Here is a 19,714-nt window from a genome sequence, read left to right on the forward strand (position 1 = left end):
TATAAATAGGGAATAGTGTCTCATGATTTAGTGAAACTCACATTCATGGTAGACATGAAACATGAACAACTCTAGGGAGGAAAAATGAAGTACATATAAAATCCACTCTGAATGTTTTCTTATCAAAAGCATATAACCAATATATACAGATATATTTGTTCATGCTTGTACAAAAATCACATGTTACAAAATATGGATTAAATAGTGAAAAGAATAGTGAAATCCTCAGACATGAACAAGCCTCCCTACAAATATTTCTAACCTCTATCTACAAGTACTATTCCGGATTCATTGGATTAGAACACCACAAATATGGTGTTACCAAGATCATATTTTAATTTAACCAGCACATGAATGTATTTTCTGGTCCCCGCACGATAAAATCCAAGCGAAAGAATGTGTAGTCCTTTCAGTGTGAAATGATCCATCGAACTATGATGTGGACTCTGAAGAGGTTAAAAGCCTCCCAAGCAAACTACTTTGGCAGGAAACCATTGAGGACGACGGAACGGATGTGAAATCTACGTTGCATTCATTTTTCTTCCTCATTTGCAACAGATGAAAGTTTCTCTTCCAGGTCTTCCAATAAATCTTGATATTCAATGAATGCTGGGTGTGACTGTAGTGCATAGAAAACCAGCAGGAACCACAATTTTGTTCATTATTAAGTATACATTCTGCAATCACTATCATTTACATCAGAAAGACTAAACTAGATATACCTGCAGGGTGCTGCTGTAAGCTTTCCATAACCGAAAATCATGACGGAATAAGTCAAAAAGAACCTGTAAAAGCTCACCAGAGCAATATGCTGATCAATAAAGTGAACCCTTTCTTAAAATAGCTAAGATCCATGAGTGACATATATGAAAAAGTATGTCCCTTAGACACATTTGGCCATCTCTTCAAAAGGAAAAAGAGAAAAGTAGGAAAAAGTTTTTATACATATTGTGACATTTCCATCAAGACAGTCTAAAAAGTAAGCACGACTTATTTACTGGAAAATCTCAAGTTAAAATAGTTTCTTGCAGTAACTATGAATTTTTTGAACAATAGCTTTGAGTGTAAGTTAAAATAGATTTTGTATCTAAATTTTTATAGAAACCCTCTTTTTCATCAACTTGATAAACTTATAAATTTAAAAGTTTTAAAGACTTCTTTTTGGCAAGTGAAGAACCATAAAATTGTTTTAATTGAGAAGCTTCAATAAGCTTATTCTCTCATTCCCATCTTTCCCGTATATAATCTTAACACTGCTGTTGTTGGAGTTGTGTCCTGTAATTTCATTTCGCAAAGTCAACTTCTAGTACAAAATGAACCTAAACATACCTCGGAGCGTCTTAAGAGAGTAGCCAGGACAACTATCCATTCCTTAAATTTGACAGAGCACATATGAGCCAGGAGAAAGTCGGCATCCAATCGGCTCTGTAATGTTTCCATTTGAAGCTAATAACACAAAGCAGTGTTAGTTAATGGAGCGAACAAATAAAGCAAGAGAAAAATATTATGATAAATCTACACAAGCTTCTGGCAAATGAACAGAATGCATCATTGCAGTATTCATGATTGGCTTCGGCAGTGAATAATCGGGAGAAACTTTAACTACCCCACATTTCTAAAAAACAACACATGATTCCAAAAGTGTACTTCCGGACAGGACAAAAATCAAAAACTTTTTTCTGAAACATGTACATCCGAAGTGATTTAGGGTGGGAAAAGTTCCTCCCGAATAATCAGTGTTTGCTGAGATCTTAATCATGATATATGGTATATTTCAATGTAACGAGATTTTTTTTTCTCACAAAAAGGAATGCTTTCGAAAGAAGGGAATATCGGGAAGATAAAGTATCCTCCTATTTTATGAGACCATTTAGAGCATAATTGATTGCATTTGTTAGGATATAATGTTATAGTAGCATAGTTAACTAATAAACCCATACCTAAACAACTAAATGTGTACCGCAACAGAAAAAGTGGGTAGTATCACCAGATAGCATACAACTAAGACTTCAGGAAATAAAATATTAAGGAAAGCTACACATTTTATGCATCATCAAACAACCCCCGAAGAGAGGCTGAAAAGAGCGAAAGCAATATATTATTGGGCCAGCGAAATTTACAACCAATGAAATGAAGTATAGGGAACGGTCAGAAAATAAGTTTTGTTTTTGACATGTAAAAATTTAAACCTTTTGGCTTATGAGTTCAAGCCCTGCAGCGAAATTCTCCAGCCTAGCACTGCCATTTCTTTCGCGTTGTAGATATTCCTGTAATTGGTTATCAATGAACAATCTACACACTTTAATATAAAGGAAAATCATCTTGAACAAGTCAATCAGTAAGATCTTCTTACCACTAAATCAAACTGAGTGCCTTTTACAAATGCAACAAGCTTAGAGAGCTCTTTCCCAGCCATCAAGTAACTAGCATGGTTTTCTAAAATATTCTTAACTGAGGTGACATGGGCACTTTGTTCCTTGAATGAGGCGCTGCTCCAAAGAAAATTACTTTTTGGTATGATTGTTAACTATGATGCTAAGACTACAGAAAAACTTCATTAAATTGTACACGAACCTTTTATCCAATGCTTGTTTGCGCTCAGTAGAACGAAAAAGAAAATAGCCTAAAAATCTGGGAGACATTTTATCTGAATTATCTGAATCAGCTGATGCTTGGTCATACTCCCTTCCTGATCTTAACAAGAATCTCACCTAAGGATCCAAAATCAAATATTTATGTAAAAGGTCATGATCTCTTGTTTGATATATATTAATTGACCAGCTAAAGTGAATAAGCTGATAGTGTTTTAAGAAAATACCAGCTCCCCAGCAAGCTCATATAAAGAATCAACGAGTGTTGCCTGCATAAATTTGATAATTGACATCATCGATGTGAATTGAGACTTAAAATGAGGAAATAAAAGGCTTGAAGCAGTGAAACCCAAACCTGTAATAACCGTAAAGCACAGTACTGACTCACAGCAGGACCCTCAAGTTTGGCAATAACCTGTTTACATTTACGACGAAATGAACTTGATCATGTAAGTATATCTATATTTAGATTCTCACCACTAGATGGCTTTCAGATAGATAATCTTTCTACTTTCTACAGATAAAGAACTTATTGAGAAAGGCAAGTGATTCTCACAAGTATATAGCAAGCTGCAGTTCGGTACCATCTACGTTGAAAACATTCCTCAAACAACCTATATAGAAGTAAAAAAAAAATCATTCAGACATTATAATACAGCAACGGAAAAAACATTATACTTCGTATCAAGTGTTAACAAGCCAAAAAGGAAACAAACTTCAGATGACTTTGCAGGGGGGAAACAGCATAGCAATCTTGTTCGCAATAAAGGCAAGACTATACATAAATATTAAACTTTGTACAGATCTTTTCTTTGTTTCTTTAGGTTAAGTCTTAAAACAGAACAATTGAAAAAAGTTGAAATTTCTCAATTATTATACATATCAAATTTTTCTTTTGATCCTATTCATGCAAGAAAATATGTCCCATTCACATCAATGGAAATAAAATATATGAAGCATCAGAAAAAAGATATGAAGCATTTAGTAGCACAAATTGTTGAAATTTAATAACTGAAATGATGCAACATTACTATGATATTCTTGAAAAGCCATACAAAAATGGAATCTCGCATATATGATATTCTTGAAAAGCCGAATGGTATTACCAGTTCACCCATAAAGGATTTTCCAAGCTAATAATATCTCTTCAAATGAATGTCATGGCAACTATGTAAAAGCCATACAAAAATGGAATCTAGCACAAATGCCGAATGGTATTACGAAGTTCACCCATAAAGAATTTTTCCAAGTTAATAATAGCTTCTTCAAATGAATGTCATGTCAACTATGTAAAAAATTGTGTTTTCTTTATTTCTACGTTATTCAAAATTTTGAAAGATTTAAGTGCATTTCCAATATTGATCAATGATGAAATCAAAATGGAAAGTATAGATGTTTGGAAGACATACTCTGTTGATCTTCCAGCAGCAGAGAACAAATCTGCCCAATGACGACCATCTGTTTTTCTTGCAACACTTACAACAACATCTAGGTACTCTGGAAAATTTCGGATAAGATCACAGGTCTTCTCCAAAAGAGTTTTTGAAGGTTTAAGAACTGAGGTCTGGTTCTTATTTACGTTTGGCCTGGAATAGTTGGCATGAAAATCAAACAATCAATACTTAAAAGTAAAAACAATAGGCAATTAAGTTTTGTATCGAGAAATTTCTACACTGATGCTTAAGCAAAGAAAAATGGCAAGAAACTATAACCAGCTACCAGATTGCCTTAGCATCACCGTAATACTGTGTTTCAGATCCCCCTACCCTTTACTTCTTCCAATATTTTCCCAAAATGCCCCCATTTTAAGCCATATCAAGGTAGAACGGAACCCAGTACGCTTTATAGCTGTCCAACTTTAAGAGCAGCCTACCAACACTTATCATGTGCCAAGAGTTTGTTAAATTCCCCTTATAATATTTGGCAGAAACGTTCCTAGTAGTGACGTATCCTCATATGCACAAGCATGGGTTGAAACTCACATATTTGACTCAATGTCTGAAATTATTAACGTTTCCAAATTAAAGTACCTGGATATATCTGCTTCAAATACTGTAAACAGAAGCCACTCTAGACAATGCGAAAAATGAGGCTTTTCTGCTGATAGTTCTGCCAGCCTTAAAGCTTCCTCAATTTTGTCCCTCTGGCAGACACAAATAATACAAAAGAATCCCACATGTTATCACATTTAAGGTTTAGGAAAGCTAAACTAAAAACACACACACAACACAAAGTACGCCTCAACATTACTGGCCCCCAGTGTCATTATGAAAACAAGGACTTGCATTTCACACATCCTCTGTTACCAAAAACAATGACGAATTCAATAAAAGACCACTCCTTATTCATTGCATGACAAAAAAAAATCAACTACACTCATCAATTCCTTAAAGATCACATCATCAACAACGAATGTTAAAATTTCCCTTGCAAGTTCATAGTACTGAAGTTCATAAGATACCCAATAAAAATACATCAGTGACTTCTTTCCTATTGGTATAATATTTTTTTTGACTCTGAATATGCTGCATATATGAAATCTATTGGACCATATATAGCATCCATGCCACACTGATAAGATATCAGTTTTAAGCATTAAATGCAAAAGCAAACAAAGAGATCAACAATGTCTCAGAAATGAAATATGGATTAAGAGTTCAGGCAATTCTAATAATCAATTCAATTTTACTCGATGTATTACCTGAAGAAGATGGCGGAGTAGGCAGTGCAGTATAGTTTGCGCTTGAGGAGATGGCTCAAAACATGGGAACTCTGCACTTGATGGAAATGACATTCTCTGGGAAACACCAACAACTACACCAGCATTCGGAAGAAGTCCCAATGGGTATACTTCACGATCGAACTCCAGCTCCGGATCCAACTAAAAATCAATTAAATACCAAATCAACAAACTAACAGATTCCAGAAAAAGGAATGATTGAATTTATTGAAGTAGCTTCAAATAGTCTAAAATATTCTTTTTATTGACAATTTCTATATGCCTAGCAGATAAGAATACAATTATGCAACAATATGAAGCCTATCAACAATATAAGGACCTAAAGTTGCATGTGATTCTTTTTAATAATATTAACAGAAAGTATTGAAGGAATGAATACAAAATTTAATGCTAAGGAAAGAAAGTTTTATAACAATGAACTAGGAAATAAATTGTGTTATGCTCAATGCAGCCTACAACATCATAAACATCCTCCTAATAAATATCCAGACCTGCAAGAAATCCTCCTGCTTAAAAGAATTAGGACCTGGAGATGGATACCAAACCTGCAACAATGAACTTCCATGTAAAAACTATCAGAGAAGTAAAAAGAAAATGCACTAGAGGGTGGATCAGAAGTCATTTAACCTAATAAAATTTAAGGACGTACATAAGGGAGTTAGAAAGATCTTAACAGCTAATTACCTGCATGCCCCGATGACCATAATCTAACCATGAAACTTCCTCAATCAAATTTGTTTTATCCTCAGACTGGCCACAAGTGACCCAAAAAAGCTCAACTGAATCGGTAAGATTTCTTTCCCGCCCATCATCCAAATCAAGAAGTGAAAGCTCCCCATTTGATCTCAATATCAAACATCTAGAACAAATCATTTTCATGAGTAATAAGATACAAAGAATACAGCATTCATAATTTAAAGATTGTGACATTTTACCTTGGATCATTTCAACTAGAGAAGTGGTAAAATAAACTGGAGAAAGAGATTGCATGTTCAAAATGACATTACCTTGCTGGTTCTCCTGTTAATGAATCTGATGAAGATGAAATGTAATTTTTTGAAATAGGTTCTCGTGGGAGTTGATCGGGAATGAATCGCATTGCTGCAGGATGGCTCTTGGCAGTCATAATTGAAAGTTCTCGTACTGCAGAAAGCTGTTTGTCATGTTATCACTTAAAAATGTATAACAAAAAAGGTTTTATAGAAGAAAATTCGGGAAAATAAATGAGAGCATATAATAAGAGCATCACTGAAAAAACATAAAAAGGAGGAAATGAATTTTATAAGTGTGCATTTACCTGTAAATCTGGATTTCCTGCAGGAGTTAATTCACCAAATAACTTCACATGAAATATATGGACATCAAATGGTCTATATGTAACCAGTATATAATCTTGGTACACATCCATCACGATCGGTTTCGCAAGCAATGATTTTCGACAAAGCAATGAGCTTTGATCAAGGTGATACCTTGGGTAAAAGAGCAATTCATACCTGAGATAAATAAAGAGATCTAAGAGACCATTGAATGTAGAATAAAATGTTATGTATGTTTTGTAATGCTACAGTTAATGATAAAAAAGGTATAGTTTTGGGTTCAATCCGACCTAGACTTTAAAAAGCAAATTAAGTGGGTAAAAAATCTAACATCCTTTAAATTCAGGCTTTTCCAGGCATGTACACTGTTAAACAAGAATCAGCTAAAAGATATATTTTTGACAAACACTGAAATTTGCAAATACCAACCACATGAAATACATAGGCAAATAAAAGCATCTCACGTGTTGGAAGAATCAATATAGTTGCAGACAACGACAATCTTTCCCAGCCATAGCAAGCCCTTACACTGAATCTTTTGTTCCTGGGTAACATCTCCAAATACTCTCCATCTTTTCAGTCGTATATCATACAATATCAAACCATGAAGACCAGCAACAGCTAAGTACATTCCATCTTGACTAGCTGCCACATGTTGAACAGGCCAGTTTTGGGAAATATAAGAAACCTGTGCAAATTTTTAAACTTTAGAAGTGATGTTCATTCATTTAAGACTACAATGTTCAAAGTTTGACAATCAAACACGTAACTGGAAGCTTAAGATGCAGCATTTTAAGCTCGTCAATTTCTTCTGACTGCACAATGAGCAACCGGTCTTCCCCATAAATCACTTGCCGGATGAATGCAGTGCTAGAAACACCTCTGCTAAGACAGCATTTTCCAAAAGAGAATGAAAGAATTCTCTCTGAAGATCTCTCCTCGATAGCATAAAGTCGATATCCGTGTTCATCCCACTGCATCAGTGAGGTACCACCCATCAATGGCTCATACTTACAATCGTGGTTTGGCTTAGCAATTGGAGAAGATACAGAACTTAAACCTATTTGTCGGATTGTTGACATCAAACGACACCCAGAAACAGACCAAACTGTAAGCCCCCTTAATTTCCACCCAACTGCAAAAGCAGAATTATCAGGTGTCCATGCAATGCAACTAACAGGGCCAGTGTCTTCCATTGAATATCTGCAAAAAGTAGCATACTTCATGACATAGAACCGAAGTCCATCAACATAACAATTGAGACAATCTGCTGCAGAAAATTTGAGCATCAAGCTTGGAGAAGTAAATGACAAAACGCTTCAATTTGTCACCAATTAGCCAGACACATATATTTAATAAAACTTACCCCCAGTCATACAAAGAAACCGAGCGTATAAGCACTGTTGATTCGGCCAAATCATACAACTCCACTATTCCTCTTCTGGTACCAACAGCAAGAATTTCCTGCTCAAGAGCTACCGAAGCACATACAGCATCCCCACAAGCCAACCTCTTTTCTGCTTTAATACCGTCAACTTGCTTTAAACCTTTCTTACTTATGGAACATGAGACAAGTTGCCCATCAGAATACAAGACAAATAGCAACCTCAATGGAAGGCAAAGTTCCAGCTGTTTGATTTCAGAATTTCTGGGAAATATGTGATTGGACATAGGAACTTTTGGGAGGCCTTTAGGAGAAAGACCATTCTCTAAAGAATGTGGTAAATGAGAATCGTCAAAGCTATCAGGAGGATGTGGATCAAATTGAAAAGCTCCATAAAACTGTGTAGGAGATCATAAAATGGTAGAAATATTGTTATACATCAAAATAAAAGAGAATGCTGTAAACTTCTGTAAATAAGTAACCAATTGACCACAGAAAAGAAGTAAATTAGGAGGCAATGTCGAAAAGAAAAACAAAAACAAAAAACTAGCGCTCTATGTTTAAATTACCTCCCCCTTCCAAGACATACTGTACAAAGTTCCATCGGAAAGTCCAAGCAGCATGTGCCTGTTATCACTAACAATATTGCTCCTGGCAAAACAGTAGCATAAAGAGTAGCGTCAATATCACACAGCAAATGGCTTCAACTATTGACTATAATATACAGAGTGAACTATATCATATAATTTTAGATAATGCCAATGGGTTAAAAAAATCATGTAGACACTCAATTGTCACAATAATTAATGTACTATATAATGATAAATATCGATAACACAATGTACAACGTTAGCATCTTGGCACATAACCAAATGAATGTAGACTTCGGAGCTTATATATAATTTCTTCGACTTATCAGCAATCTTCGACTTACGTGTAGTGTTTTGGTTTATAAATTCTGTTTTCACATAACAGTTAAAGGTTTTGGGTAGTTTATCTATAACATGTTATCAAAACTTCTATGAACAACTAAGAGTTCAATCCTTTCCACCCTCATTCCGCTAATTAAAAGTTTCCTTTCAGCACAAGGTAGGCAGGTATAAGCATTGTCCATGCTTTGAGCTCTAAGGACGCTTGCGTGAGGGGGCATGTTGGAGATATATAACATAAAAATTCATGTCTTCATCTAAAAGCAAGGATAGTTGATTCATGACAGTAACCAAGAAATCAACATATCTTTCATCAAATGAATATATTATCTTGTGTATACCATACTTCTTATTACAAAATGCTAATCCACTATAGGACTCCAATTCATATTCCACAAATACCAATAGTAGCTTTGTTCAATTGCACTAATTCACTTGGACAAAGGAAGTTATAAAATCAATACAACCAAGACACTTACACTGACAAATCCTTTGTTGCGAAAGGAACTTGCTCAGTGAGAAGAAGAGATATAGTAGCTAGGCACAACGCTGAAGGTTGTTTCCCACCAATGTGTATTTTTTTGTCCAAGAATTGGACCTTGAAAATGTGAAGATACGAAGAAGATGTCTGCAAATAGAAAATATAGATGAATTAGGAATAAAGATACTTAAAACACAGTATCAACTTCAAGTAATGAGTTAATTGAGCATGACCAAACTAAAGGCACAATATGAAATTGAAAGTAGAATATCTTACAAATAACAGGATATAATTATAAACATAATAAACTAATATTTTGTCAGAGTTTAGAAATATCGAAGTAAAATGTTTCAACAGTCCTAAATGTGCACATAACAAAGCTAATTTGAATCAAAAAAAACATCTAAGAATAATTTGAATGGAGTAATCAAGCACGCCTACAAACTCAAGTATATTAAAAATGTTACCGGAAGAATCAGAATACAAAGAAGTTGGTTTCCATCTGATAGAACACATTGTAAATCACACATCATTACACTTACAAGAATAGCAATTAATTTAGCATCAGGACTCCACACAGCCTGCAAGTTTTCTCCTTCTCTCTGCAATGAATCTGAATCCCTCTTGTACTTCCCCAATCTCACTCTATGCTGAATGAACCAACACAAAAATCAAAAAACACTGTTAAGCCCTGTTTAAATCAATTAGAGATCCAATGTTATGATTTGCTACTTGTCGTATCAATTATGTTTAATTAGCATAAATTGTAATTGATATCTATTTCTATTATAATTACAAACAAGGTAACCAAGTGTTTAATGAGCTCCCTAAGGACGAACCATTCAGGAAAACTCGAGTTTAATTCTTGGTCAGATTTTACTTATCTACCGTCCAAATTCCAGATTACTAGGGAGTTTGTTTCCCCCCGGGAAACCGGAGGGTTAACACCAAAAAGAAAATACAAGACACACAAACATTACACGTAAATACAAATTCTACAAGCCCAAAATATATAGCCACATTACATCAAATGCACCCCCATCAAAACCATTTCAATATTTTCCAAGTAAACAAATTATAAGAACCCGTTACACACAAATTCAAATACAAACTCCAAAATCCCACATTATAAAAACTCTACTCCTCATCAAAATCAAGCTCACATTTTCCACCGCAAAAGAAAACATACATTTTCATACACATACACAAACTCCTACAATTGAATTGAATATAGATACAAATTATTCCCAATACCCACATCACAGGAACTCAAACCCATTTCAAAATTGTCCTAAAAAACATAAATTTAAACAAAAAAACAAAAATTGAAAAAATGAACGGATCCAATCCAAGTACCTGGGAAGAGCTCCATAGTTCAAAGTGAGTGGGGGAAACAATTAACAAGAAACGATTGATGAGTTTGAAATAAACAATCTTCTGTTCAGAAGGACACAGTCCTTGCTCTAAAGGGATGACCTGAGGCCATCCATATGTCATATACATCTTCTTCTTTTTCTTGTTAGATTTGTTTGAGATTACTGCAATTGATCGATCATAGATCTAGAAGAATATGCAAAGGATGATTAGATGTGAGGGAAGAAGATTGATGAAAATGTTAGATTGAGGATTGGTCCGAGATTTGGATTTGGGAATTGGGATTGAGAATTGGGAAGAACCAAGTTCAACTACAAGGCCCCAACCAAAAACAACAACATCACACTGGAAATTAAAATTAAAATTTTGTTTGTGCAAAATAAATTAATAATAAAAAAAATCAGAGTAAGTTCTTAAAACATATTTATATTTTGAGTAAACAAATGTAAATGTATATCATTAAGTAAAAAAATAATAATAATCTAGATCATATTTTTTATCAAAAAAAAAATGTAGATCATATTATTAGATCAAAAAATGTGTTCATATTTTGAGTTTATATATTTATTTAAATTTTTCGATTGGCAAAGTCAGGACACTTGTTCAAGGGGTGCAAAGTGCAAACTTATATAAATTATCAATTTTTATGTCAAATAGTTTAATAGTTTAGTGGCTGGAATCACTTCTATAAGTGTGAAAAGCAGAAACAAAACAAATAATGATGTACTCTGATCATTAAAATTAAGTTATAAGCTACCTGATAGTGATAAGATAGGTGATGGCTGAAAAATTAGCTAATTGAAATTAAAGTGTTTGGTAAAATTAACTTTTAAATTTGTTGATAAATATAAAGTGGTTGAATCGTTAATTTTACCAAACACTTCAATTATCTTATCAGCTATAAGCTATCGGCCATCAGTCACCCGCTATTTTTACCAAACAGAGCCATAGCGAATAGTTTATAAGCTAACTTTTAACTTATGGCAAAAAAGCTAGCCGATTGAATTTGTAGTGTTTGGTAAAATTAACGATTGAACTAACTTAGTGTTTGGTAAGTGTGAAATGACATAAAAAAATATATGTTTAATTAATATTTAATTTTTTTCTAGTAAGATGGCAAGGATAAAATTGGAAGAAAAAATGGCAAGTTATAAGCTCATAAGCTACTTGAAATAGCATTTGGAAAATAAGCTACAAACTAGTAAAATAGTTATAAGCTCTTTTTGAAAAACATTTACCAAAGGGAGGTCGACACTTAGGCACTATTTGGTAAGTTTAATAAGCTAGCTTATAGCTTATTGAACTAGCTTATAAGCTTGTTTGAAAAAAATGTGAAGTGTTTGGTAAGGAGCATCTCTAACTAGCTTATAGCGTTTTTTGATATGCTATTTCAAGTAGCGTATGAGCTTATAGCTTATAGCTTTTTCATTTTATTCCATATTTACCCTCATTATTAATTTTTTTAAAATTATAATAACTACCCACTAACACTTACCAAAAAAAAACTACCCACTAATAATGTATTTTTATGTCATTTTGTACTTACAACAGCTAAATTTGTCAAACACTTTAATTTTATTCTACTAGCTTTTCAGCTATAAGCTATCAGCCATCAGCTATCAGCTATAAGCTAGCTTTTCAGCTATAAGCTAGCTTATAGCTTATTTTTACCAAACAGAGCCTTAGCCCCGCAGATGTTCTTGTGTATGGTTGGATAGGTGAGAAGCATGTTTGTTTGTGTGGACTTTATTGGAATTTTCCCACCTGTGGGACTGAGGACAATGGATTTTATTATGGGACAAGCGGCCTTCAAAGTTGCTTCAAGCAAAGTTGGCAAACATGAAAAAGCGTGTTTTGACAATCAACATGTTTTTATATCATTCGCGTTTGACACTTTTGGTTTCCATGTGAAATTATCAAACATGTCTAATTTTATCATATGACTTTATAAGGGAAATGGATTCCATGTGAATCTAAATCATCCATTTTGTTTATGTCTTTTATTTATTTGACGAACTTTGAATCTGAACTAGGGGTGATCGTATCCGAACCAATCCAAAAGTAAAACCGCAAATCGAACCAAACCAAACCGAAAACCGCAAAAACCGCATTTGGTTTGGATGTATTTGGATGGCTTTCTTACTGAACCGCAAACCGCAAAACCGCAAACCGCAAAAACCGCAAAAACCGCGGATAACCGCAAAAACCGCATTAAGTTACTATTATATATTTATATTCCAATATCGTAAAAGAAAATATATTTATATTCCAATATACATGCCCAATTACCAAGTCAGTCGACCAAATTAATCGAACTTCAAGTTGTTTTTATTTTTTGTACTGAAATTTTATTTTGGTGTTGTAATGTTATTTTAAATAAACAAATTTTATCGGTACCGTGATGTTATTTTGAAAATTCAATTTTTTTATATATTTAAAATTGTAAGTTACTATAATGTTATTTTGGATAAATAATTTTTGTTGGTACTACAATGTTATTTTGGAACTTCAATTTTTTATTTTTTTTTATGCTTAAAATTGTTCGGTACAATCGTTATGTTTTAAACCGCACCAACCGAACCGATCCAAACCGCATTGGTTTGGTTTGGTTTGGTTTAGATGACTTTTTAAAAATCAACCGAACCAAACCGAACCGCATGCATTTTTATCTCGCGGTTAGGATGATTTTTATGCTCAAAACCGAACCAAACCGCACCGCGATCACCCCTAATCTGAACCATCAAAACAATGTGACTGCATGACTGCAGGATATATGTGATTGTAGGGAATCCAAATCCCTTTATAAGCTATAAGTTCAAAATCTAATCCTACCAAACAGAACCACAATCTACTTGAAAAATTCATCCTTATTAGAAACCATTGTCGTAAAATTTGTCTTTGAAGTTTCAAACCTAATCATTCTCATCTTTTTTTTGAAGTTTTTTTTTTGGTAGATTATTATTTTGAAGTTTTATCCTATATAATTAATATATATTTTTGGTCAAGTTATCTAGTAGCTTAAATTTTATCTTTTAAGATGAATAAATGAATGTACCAAAATTCTCAATTTCTACATCACTACACCAAAAAATGGCTGCCAAAAATCTTTGTTATCTATAAGAACTCCATCTATCAATCCACCACACAAGGTATATATATTAGTTATTGTATCCATTATCATTGGCTTGTATGAGAAGCCCCATGAAGGAGTGGTTTTGGACTGGAACTTGGAGCGTTTGGGCCATGCATATTGGACCTTGACCCAGTCTAACACAAAATTTATATTAAAGTGTAAAATGAATAATATCCATCAATATATTTAAAGTTGGTTATTATAGGTAAATTTTTTTATAAACCAAAATGAATATATTAAAAAAAAGTTAAGTATAATTGCTTCAAACAAAACAAGTTTACAGGAATCTAAAATAGCCAAAAACACCCAATAAAGCATAGCCTGAGTGTTACCTTAGTCGCATCCCTAAACATGTTAGGGGGTGCAACCACCACACATTCAAAGAATAACAAAAGTCGTTCGTGCGGGTCTTTAACCACCATCAAACAAAAAATTTGACCTTAGCAAGTAGCACTCGTCACCATTTTCTGGGAGAACACCATGTTATTTATTTCTTTTCAAATATGCCAACAACACTGGCATGGCTAAAGTCTTGTTATTTTAGTCTTCTAGAGACAAGGCAGGCGGAGTATGTCGAAGAAAATGTTCTAGAAGTCATCAAAAGGTTATGGAAAACGGATGTTCCTTCCAAAATTAATGTTTTTGGCTGGCGGCTTTTGCTAAACAAACTTCCAACAAGGACGGCTCTTAACCGTAGAGGTATTCTGACTAATTCTCATGATTTACCGTGTGTTTGTTGTTTCAAGCAACTTGAGGATAGCGCACACCTATTTTTTTCATGTTCCTTTAGTAAGGAAGTTTGGAGCAATGTTCTTAATTGGTTAGGGAAGACTTTACCATTGGGAGCTGAAGGATGGTATCATTTTATTCTATTTGGTGATCAGTTTAATGTGAAAGACAAAGGACGCGTCCGTTATTTGGTTTGGTTGGCAACCACTTGGAACATATGGAAGCTCCGTAATCTAGTTATTTTCAAAGGAGTAATTCCGGATGCATTGTCGGTTGTGGATGCAATCAAACTTTTTTCTTGGGTGTGGTTTACTAATCCTTATGGTCGTAAAGCTTGTTATCCATTTTCTAGTTGGTGTTTAGATTCTTTATCTTGTATTCAAAACTCATGATTTTTTGTGTTTTATTGTAAGAGTTTGAATACCCTTATACTCCCTATAATATATTTTGCTTATAAAAAAAAAATCCAAATAAGTAATTTTGTTCGAAATAACAAAAATTACATTTTAAATTTATCTAAATTAAGTATATCAATTATTCTACAAATGTATAAAAAATAATTTTTACACATTTATATTCAAAATTATTTACATGTCCCATGATTTTCTTCTTACATTATATTGTTTCATTGCACCGGCCGGCCGGCCACTTAACCCCTCACAACATCTTCAATTAGTCTTTCTCCATTACCCACATCACAGGCAGTTACTTTATCACCTCATTTTTCATCACCATTATATATATCCATTCCCCAACACCACACCAAAACCTTCCCTTTCATATCATTTCTCTCTCTCTCTCTCTCTCTCTCTCTCTCTCTCTCTCTCTCTCTAAAATGGGATTCCCCGTAGGGTACCCTGAAGTATCCGTCTCCAACCTCTTCCTCTACACACTCCCTCTCCTTGCCTTTCTAAGATCCATAGCCATAACCTTCCTTTCTCTCCTCCATCTCTCCGACATTCTCGACACCGATTTCTCCGTCATATCTTCATCTGAATCTCACCTCCACCGTCCTACTCTCTCTGCAATCCTCATCCGTCAATTCCTACCTGTAATCAATTTCAGTGTCATCGCCGGAGACTCGCCGCCAGCAGCGGGGTGTGCGGTGTGTTTAAACGAATTCGTCGGAGAAGAAGAGATTAGGTGTATGGCGAACTGTAGACATATTTTTCATCGGACGTGTGTTGACCGTTGGATTGATCATGATCAGAAGACGTGTCCACTTTGTAGAACTCATTTCGTACCTTATCATAAAATGGAAGATTATAATCAACGGTTGTGGGCTGCTTCTGCATCTGATGATGATGATTATGATGTTTCTCTTTTTTCTCTACATGATGACCACATTGCTACTTCTTCATTCTGAGTTCTTTTTTTAACCTTTTTCTTTCTCCTTATATTTTTTTGGAGTCTTTCTTTCTTTTTTCGGGTGGTGAATTTGTATATAAATTAAACCAAAAATATAATTTTTTGGATAAAAAGAGAGAAATTATAATTTTAGATCAAAGTATTGGAACCTTGACTCTTCGTACTTACCAATTGAGTTATTATTTGCAGATATATTAACATGTACTTTCATCTGTCTTAAAATAAATGTTACCATTTGACTATATTTTTCTTCTGCTAGTATAATATATTAAAACAAATATTAATATATATAATAAAATGTTAGATTTGTCTCAATGACGACTTTCTTAATTATTAAATTTAAATAATCTTTAATAGTATATAATAATTAAAAATATTAACAATCAAAATTATATATTAGTATATGCTCGACGGTCAATATAATATTTATTTTGTGGCGGATGGAGGATGATTTTATTTAGCTTATGTTTGAGTGACTATGAAGCTTGAGGATTTCATAAAAGGGTCTTGCTAATATGTGTCGGCACATGTTAAGAATCTAAAATTAGTTTAGGCACTGTTTGGTAAGTCCAATAAGTTAGCTTATAACTTATTGAACTAGCTTATAAGCTTGTTTGAAAAAAATGTGAAGTGTTTGGTAACGAGCTTCTCTAACTAGCTTATAGCGTTTTTTGAGATGCTATTTCAAGTAGCGTATGAGTTTATAACTTATAGCTTTTTCATTTTATTCCATATTTACCTCATTAATTTTATTTATTTATTTTTTTAAAATTATAACAACTACCCACTAACACTTACCCAAAAAAAAAAAATACCCACTAACCATGTATTTTTATGTCATTTTGTACTTACAACAGCTAAATTTGCCAAACACTTTAATTTTATTCCACTACTTCATCACCTATCAGCTATAAGCTAGCTTATCAGCTAGCTTATAGTTATAAGCTAGCTTATCAGCTAGCTTATAGTTATAAGCTAGCTTATCAGCTAGCTTATAGCTTATTTTTACCAAACAGAGCCTTAATATTTTTTTTTTTAATCAAAGAGTTAGTAAATTATAAAGAATAGAAAGGAGAAAAAATTAACCATTAAATTAAGAAAAAATAAGAGAAAACATGAGAAAAAATTTGAGAAATCCAAATATGTGTCATCATATATAATGAACATTCACTATGGTTAATATCCACTATGCCAAGTGTCACTTCTTCAATGACAATAAAGTATTAGGAACATTGTTTATAGGAGGTATTCTTCTATAAACACAAAAGTATTAGACACAAACTTAGGCACACACATCAATTAAAAAAATTAAAAGAAAAATAAAATTGTTACATCAATAAATATCAATTTAATTATTTTATCTTTAATTTTTAATTTTAATTTTGAGTGTGCCTAAACTAAATTTATTTAGGCTTGTGCCCTTAATAAAATTTCCCTGTTTATAGAGCAATTCTCCGGAGACACAAACATAAATAGTATTATTTGTTAGGCACATTTAAATGAAACATAAAAAAAATAATGAAAAAATATTAATTTTTTTATAAGAAATCCATCACTTAACTACTAGCATTACTGATGCTCTAAAAAAAGACCAAACTATACTTCAAAAATAAATTAAGGGGACCATAAAGATATTTTAAGCAATTTTTTTTCTTCTTTTGAAGTACATGTCTGAACTGCATAAGATTGTACCAAAAAAAAAAAAACTAGCTCTAAAGTATATGTACATGTTTATTTTGCTGGTCATCCCAATTCAATCAATTGAAATACGGAACTTTCACAAAAATAAATAAATTGAAATACGGAACAATATGAACTGTTACGGTTCATGTACCTTTTCCACCGTCCAGATAGTCTAAATTAGAGCAGTACTGTTGAAGAAGATTCGTGTATAATTTGGTAGTAAGTTGGTCATTAGTCACACCACCGGTAGGTACCTCGACTTTTTAAAATCTTAAATTAAAATTTGAAATAGTACAATACAGTACTTGGTTTATGAAAGTAGTTATTGTATTAAGGAGGGTGTATTGGATTGAGATTTCATGGGATTTTAAAAGACTTTTTTATGACAAAAAAATCTTGAGGTATTCAATCAAGACTTTTACAAAAGTTAAATAAATCTTGTGGTATTCAATTAAGACAAACATGATTTTTTTTTCAGGGCAATAAAATCCGTTGGTATTCAATTGAGATTTGGTACTACTTTTAAAATGTCTACTGGTATTCAAAAGTCTACCGATTTTGATGGATTCTTCTATGGAATGGATTTTGAGAGACTTTTTAGTTGAAAATACACTTGATAGACTTTTTCAACAATCTCACCAAAAGCCTTGAGACTTTTTTGAAATCTCCAAGACTTTTTATTTTCATCATCACTGTATCAATTTTTTTTTTCTTTATTTTTTCATAGTTCATCATCACTGCACTCTCCTTCTTCTTTTCTTTGTTCACTTGTTCAAGAATCTCACCAAAAGACTTGAGACTTTTTCAAACTCTCCAAGATTTTTTACTTTCATCATCATTATATCAGTTGTTCTTCTTCTTCTTCTTCTTCTTCTTCTATCAAATATGTTTTTTTGCAAAAAAATATTTTAACAAATTCTACATCTTTTTTACAAACTTTTGATTCAATACAACTTTTTACGGCAAATTTTTTTTCGTTACCTTCATCTGCTTCTTTTCCCATCAATGGTGATAATGGTTTTTATTTGTGATTAGAACATATACGTGAAAAAAATGTAAGGCTTTTTTTTTTTGTTTAAAAATTTGGATTCCCAAAAAAATATAATTTCTTTTATTAAAATTTATTGATTCTTTTAAAATTTGCCTAATATACAAAAGTTTCTTAATATATAAAGTATTATGAAATCTTGATTGTAAAAAGTTTTTTGAAAAAAATCTCTCAAAATCCATTCAAATCATGTGTTAAAAATCTTGATTGTAAAAAAGTCTCTGTAAAAAAGTCTTTAAAATCTCACAAAATCAATATAGTCCAACAAAATCTCATAAAATCATCAAGACTTTTTTTGCCAAAATTGTCTCATGAAATCCCAATCCAATACACCCCCCTAAATCGGTTTTTTTATTATAAGCAAACTTTGTATTAATGAGGAGTATAAGGAGAAGTTCAAAAAAAAAAAAAATTAGTATAAGGAGTATTCAAATCCTTATAAATACAATAAAATCTCTTAATTGTTCAGGAAACATACTAAGGGATTCACAGACCAATCATAATAAAAATAATTACAAAATTTTCTCGAACACCCAATAAACCATAACCATGAAATGAATTTGATTTGATCAACCAATTAAACGTGGTTAGCAATAGCTCCCCGAAACACAATGTTATTACGAAGTCTCCAAATGCACCAAATTGTAGCAAGTCAAATCAAGTGTCTTACCTTTACTCCCTTTTTGTCTTTCAAAATGTCTCCAAAAAAATTAAAATGCTTCCACATTTCACCCTCGTAACTATACTCATAGCCCAACCAACGGGAAATGGAGCTCCACACATGTCTAGTGAAATGGCAATTGTAAAAGGGATGTTTGCAATCCTCTAAATCAGTAAAACAAAAAACACATGTTACATTTCATGAGAATTGTTTAATATACCTCTATATGCTAACAGTGGAGTCTCCGAGTTTTAGGGGCTCTGTGCAAAATATAAAA

The 19,714-nt window shown here is 32.9% G+C and overlaps 2 protein-coding genes across 2 annotated transcripts; one reads left to right on the forward strand and one right to left on the reverse strand.

The window, feature by feature from the left end:
* Positions 1-94: 94 nt before the first annotated feature.
* On the reverse strand, positions 95-11,475 carry LOC123888401 (guanine nucleotide exchange factor subunit RIC1-like). The gene is made up of 23 exons (XM_045937455.1): positions 10,798-11,475; positions 9,984-10,091; positions 9,440-9,588; positions 8,601-8,682; positions 8,014-8,429; positions 7,418-7,850; positions 7,112-7,335; positions 6,629-6,824; positions 6,339-6,484; positions 6,016-6,190; positions 5,823-5,876; positions 5,293-5,472; positions 4,622-4,734; positions 4,001-4,177; positions 3,148-3,205; positions 2,947-3,006; positions 2,819-2,860; positions 2,575-2,711; positions 2,354-2,489; positions 2,190-2,267; positions 1,330-1,446; positions 723-785; positions 95-619 (listed from the first exon to the last, which is right to left on the reverse strand). The coding sequence occupies exons 1-23, from the start codon at positions 10,942-10,944 to the stop codon at positions 533-535; spliced, it is 3,378 nt and encodes a 1,125-aa protein (XP_045793411.1). The 5' UTR covers positions 10,945-11,475; the 3' UTR covers positions 95-532.
* A 2,976-nt stretch (positions 11,476-14,451) lies between these two features.
* Positions 14,452-15,069, forward strand: LOC123891843. The gene has a single exon (XM_045941725.1). The coding sequence runs from the start codon at positions 14,452-14,454 to the stop codon at positions 15,067-15,069; it is 618 nt and encodes a 205-aa protein (XP_045797681.1).
* Positions 15,070-19,714: the final 4,645 nt, after the last annotated feature.

Source organism: Trifolium pratense, linkage group LG6 (genome assembly GCF_020283565.1).
Source record: "Trifolium pratense cultivar HEN17-A07 linkage group LG6, ARS_RC_1.1, whole genome shotgun sequence".
NCBI classification, from domain to species: domain Eukaryota; kingdom Viridiplantae; phylum Streptophyta; class Magnoliopsida; order Fabales; family Fabaceae; genus Trifolium; species Trifolium pratense.

Coding starts and splice junctions, on each gene's coding strand:
- LOC123891843 (XM_045941725.1), top strand. CDS start 14,452: ATGCCAACAACACTGGCATGGCTAAAGTCTTGTTATTTTAGTCTTCTA.
- LOC123888401 (XM_045937455.1), bottom strand. CDS start 10,944: ATGTATATGACATATGGATGGCCTCAGGTCATCCCTTTAGAGCAAGGA. Junction 3,007..3,147: donor CTGCAGCTTGCTATATACTT/GTGAGAATCACT, acceptor AAATGTAAACAG/GTTATTGCCAAACTTGAGGG. Junction 2,712..2,818: donor ATGAGCTTGCTGGGGAGCTG/GTATTTTCTTAA, acceptor TTGGATCCTTAG/GTGAGATTCTTGTTAAGATC.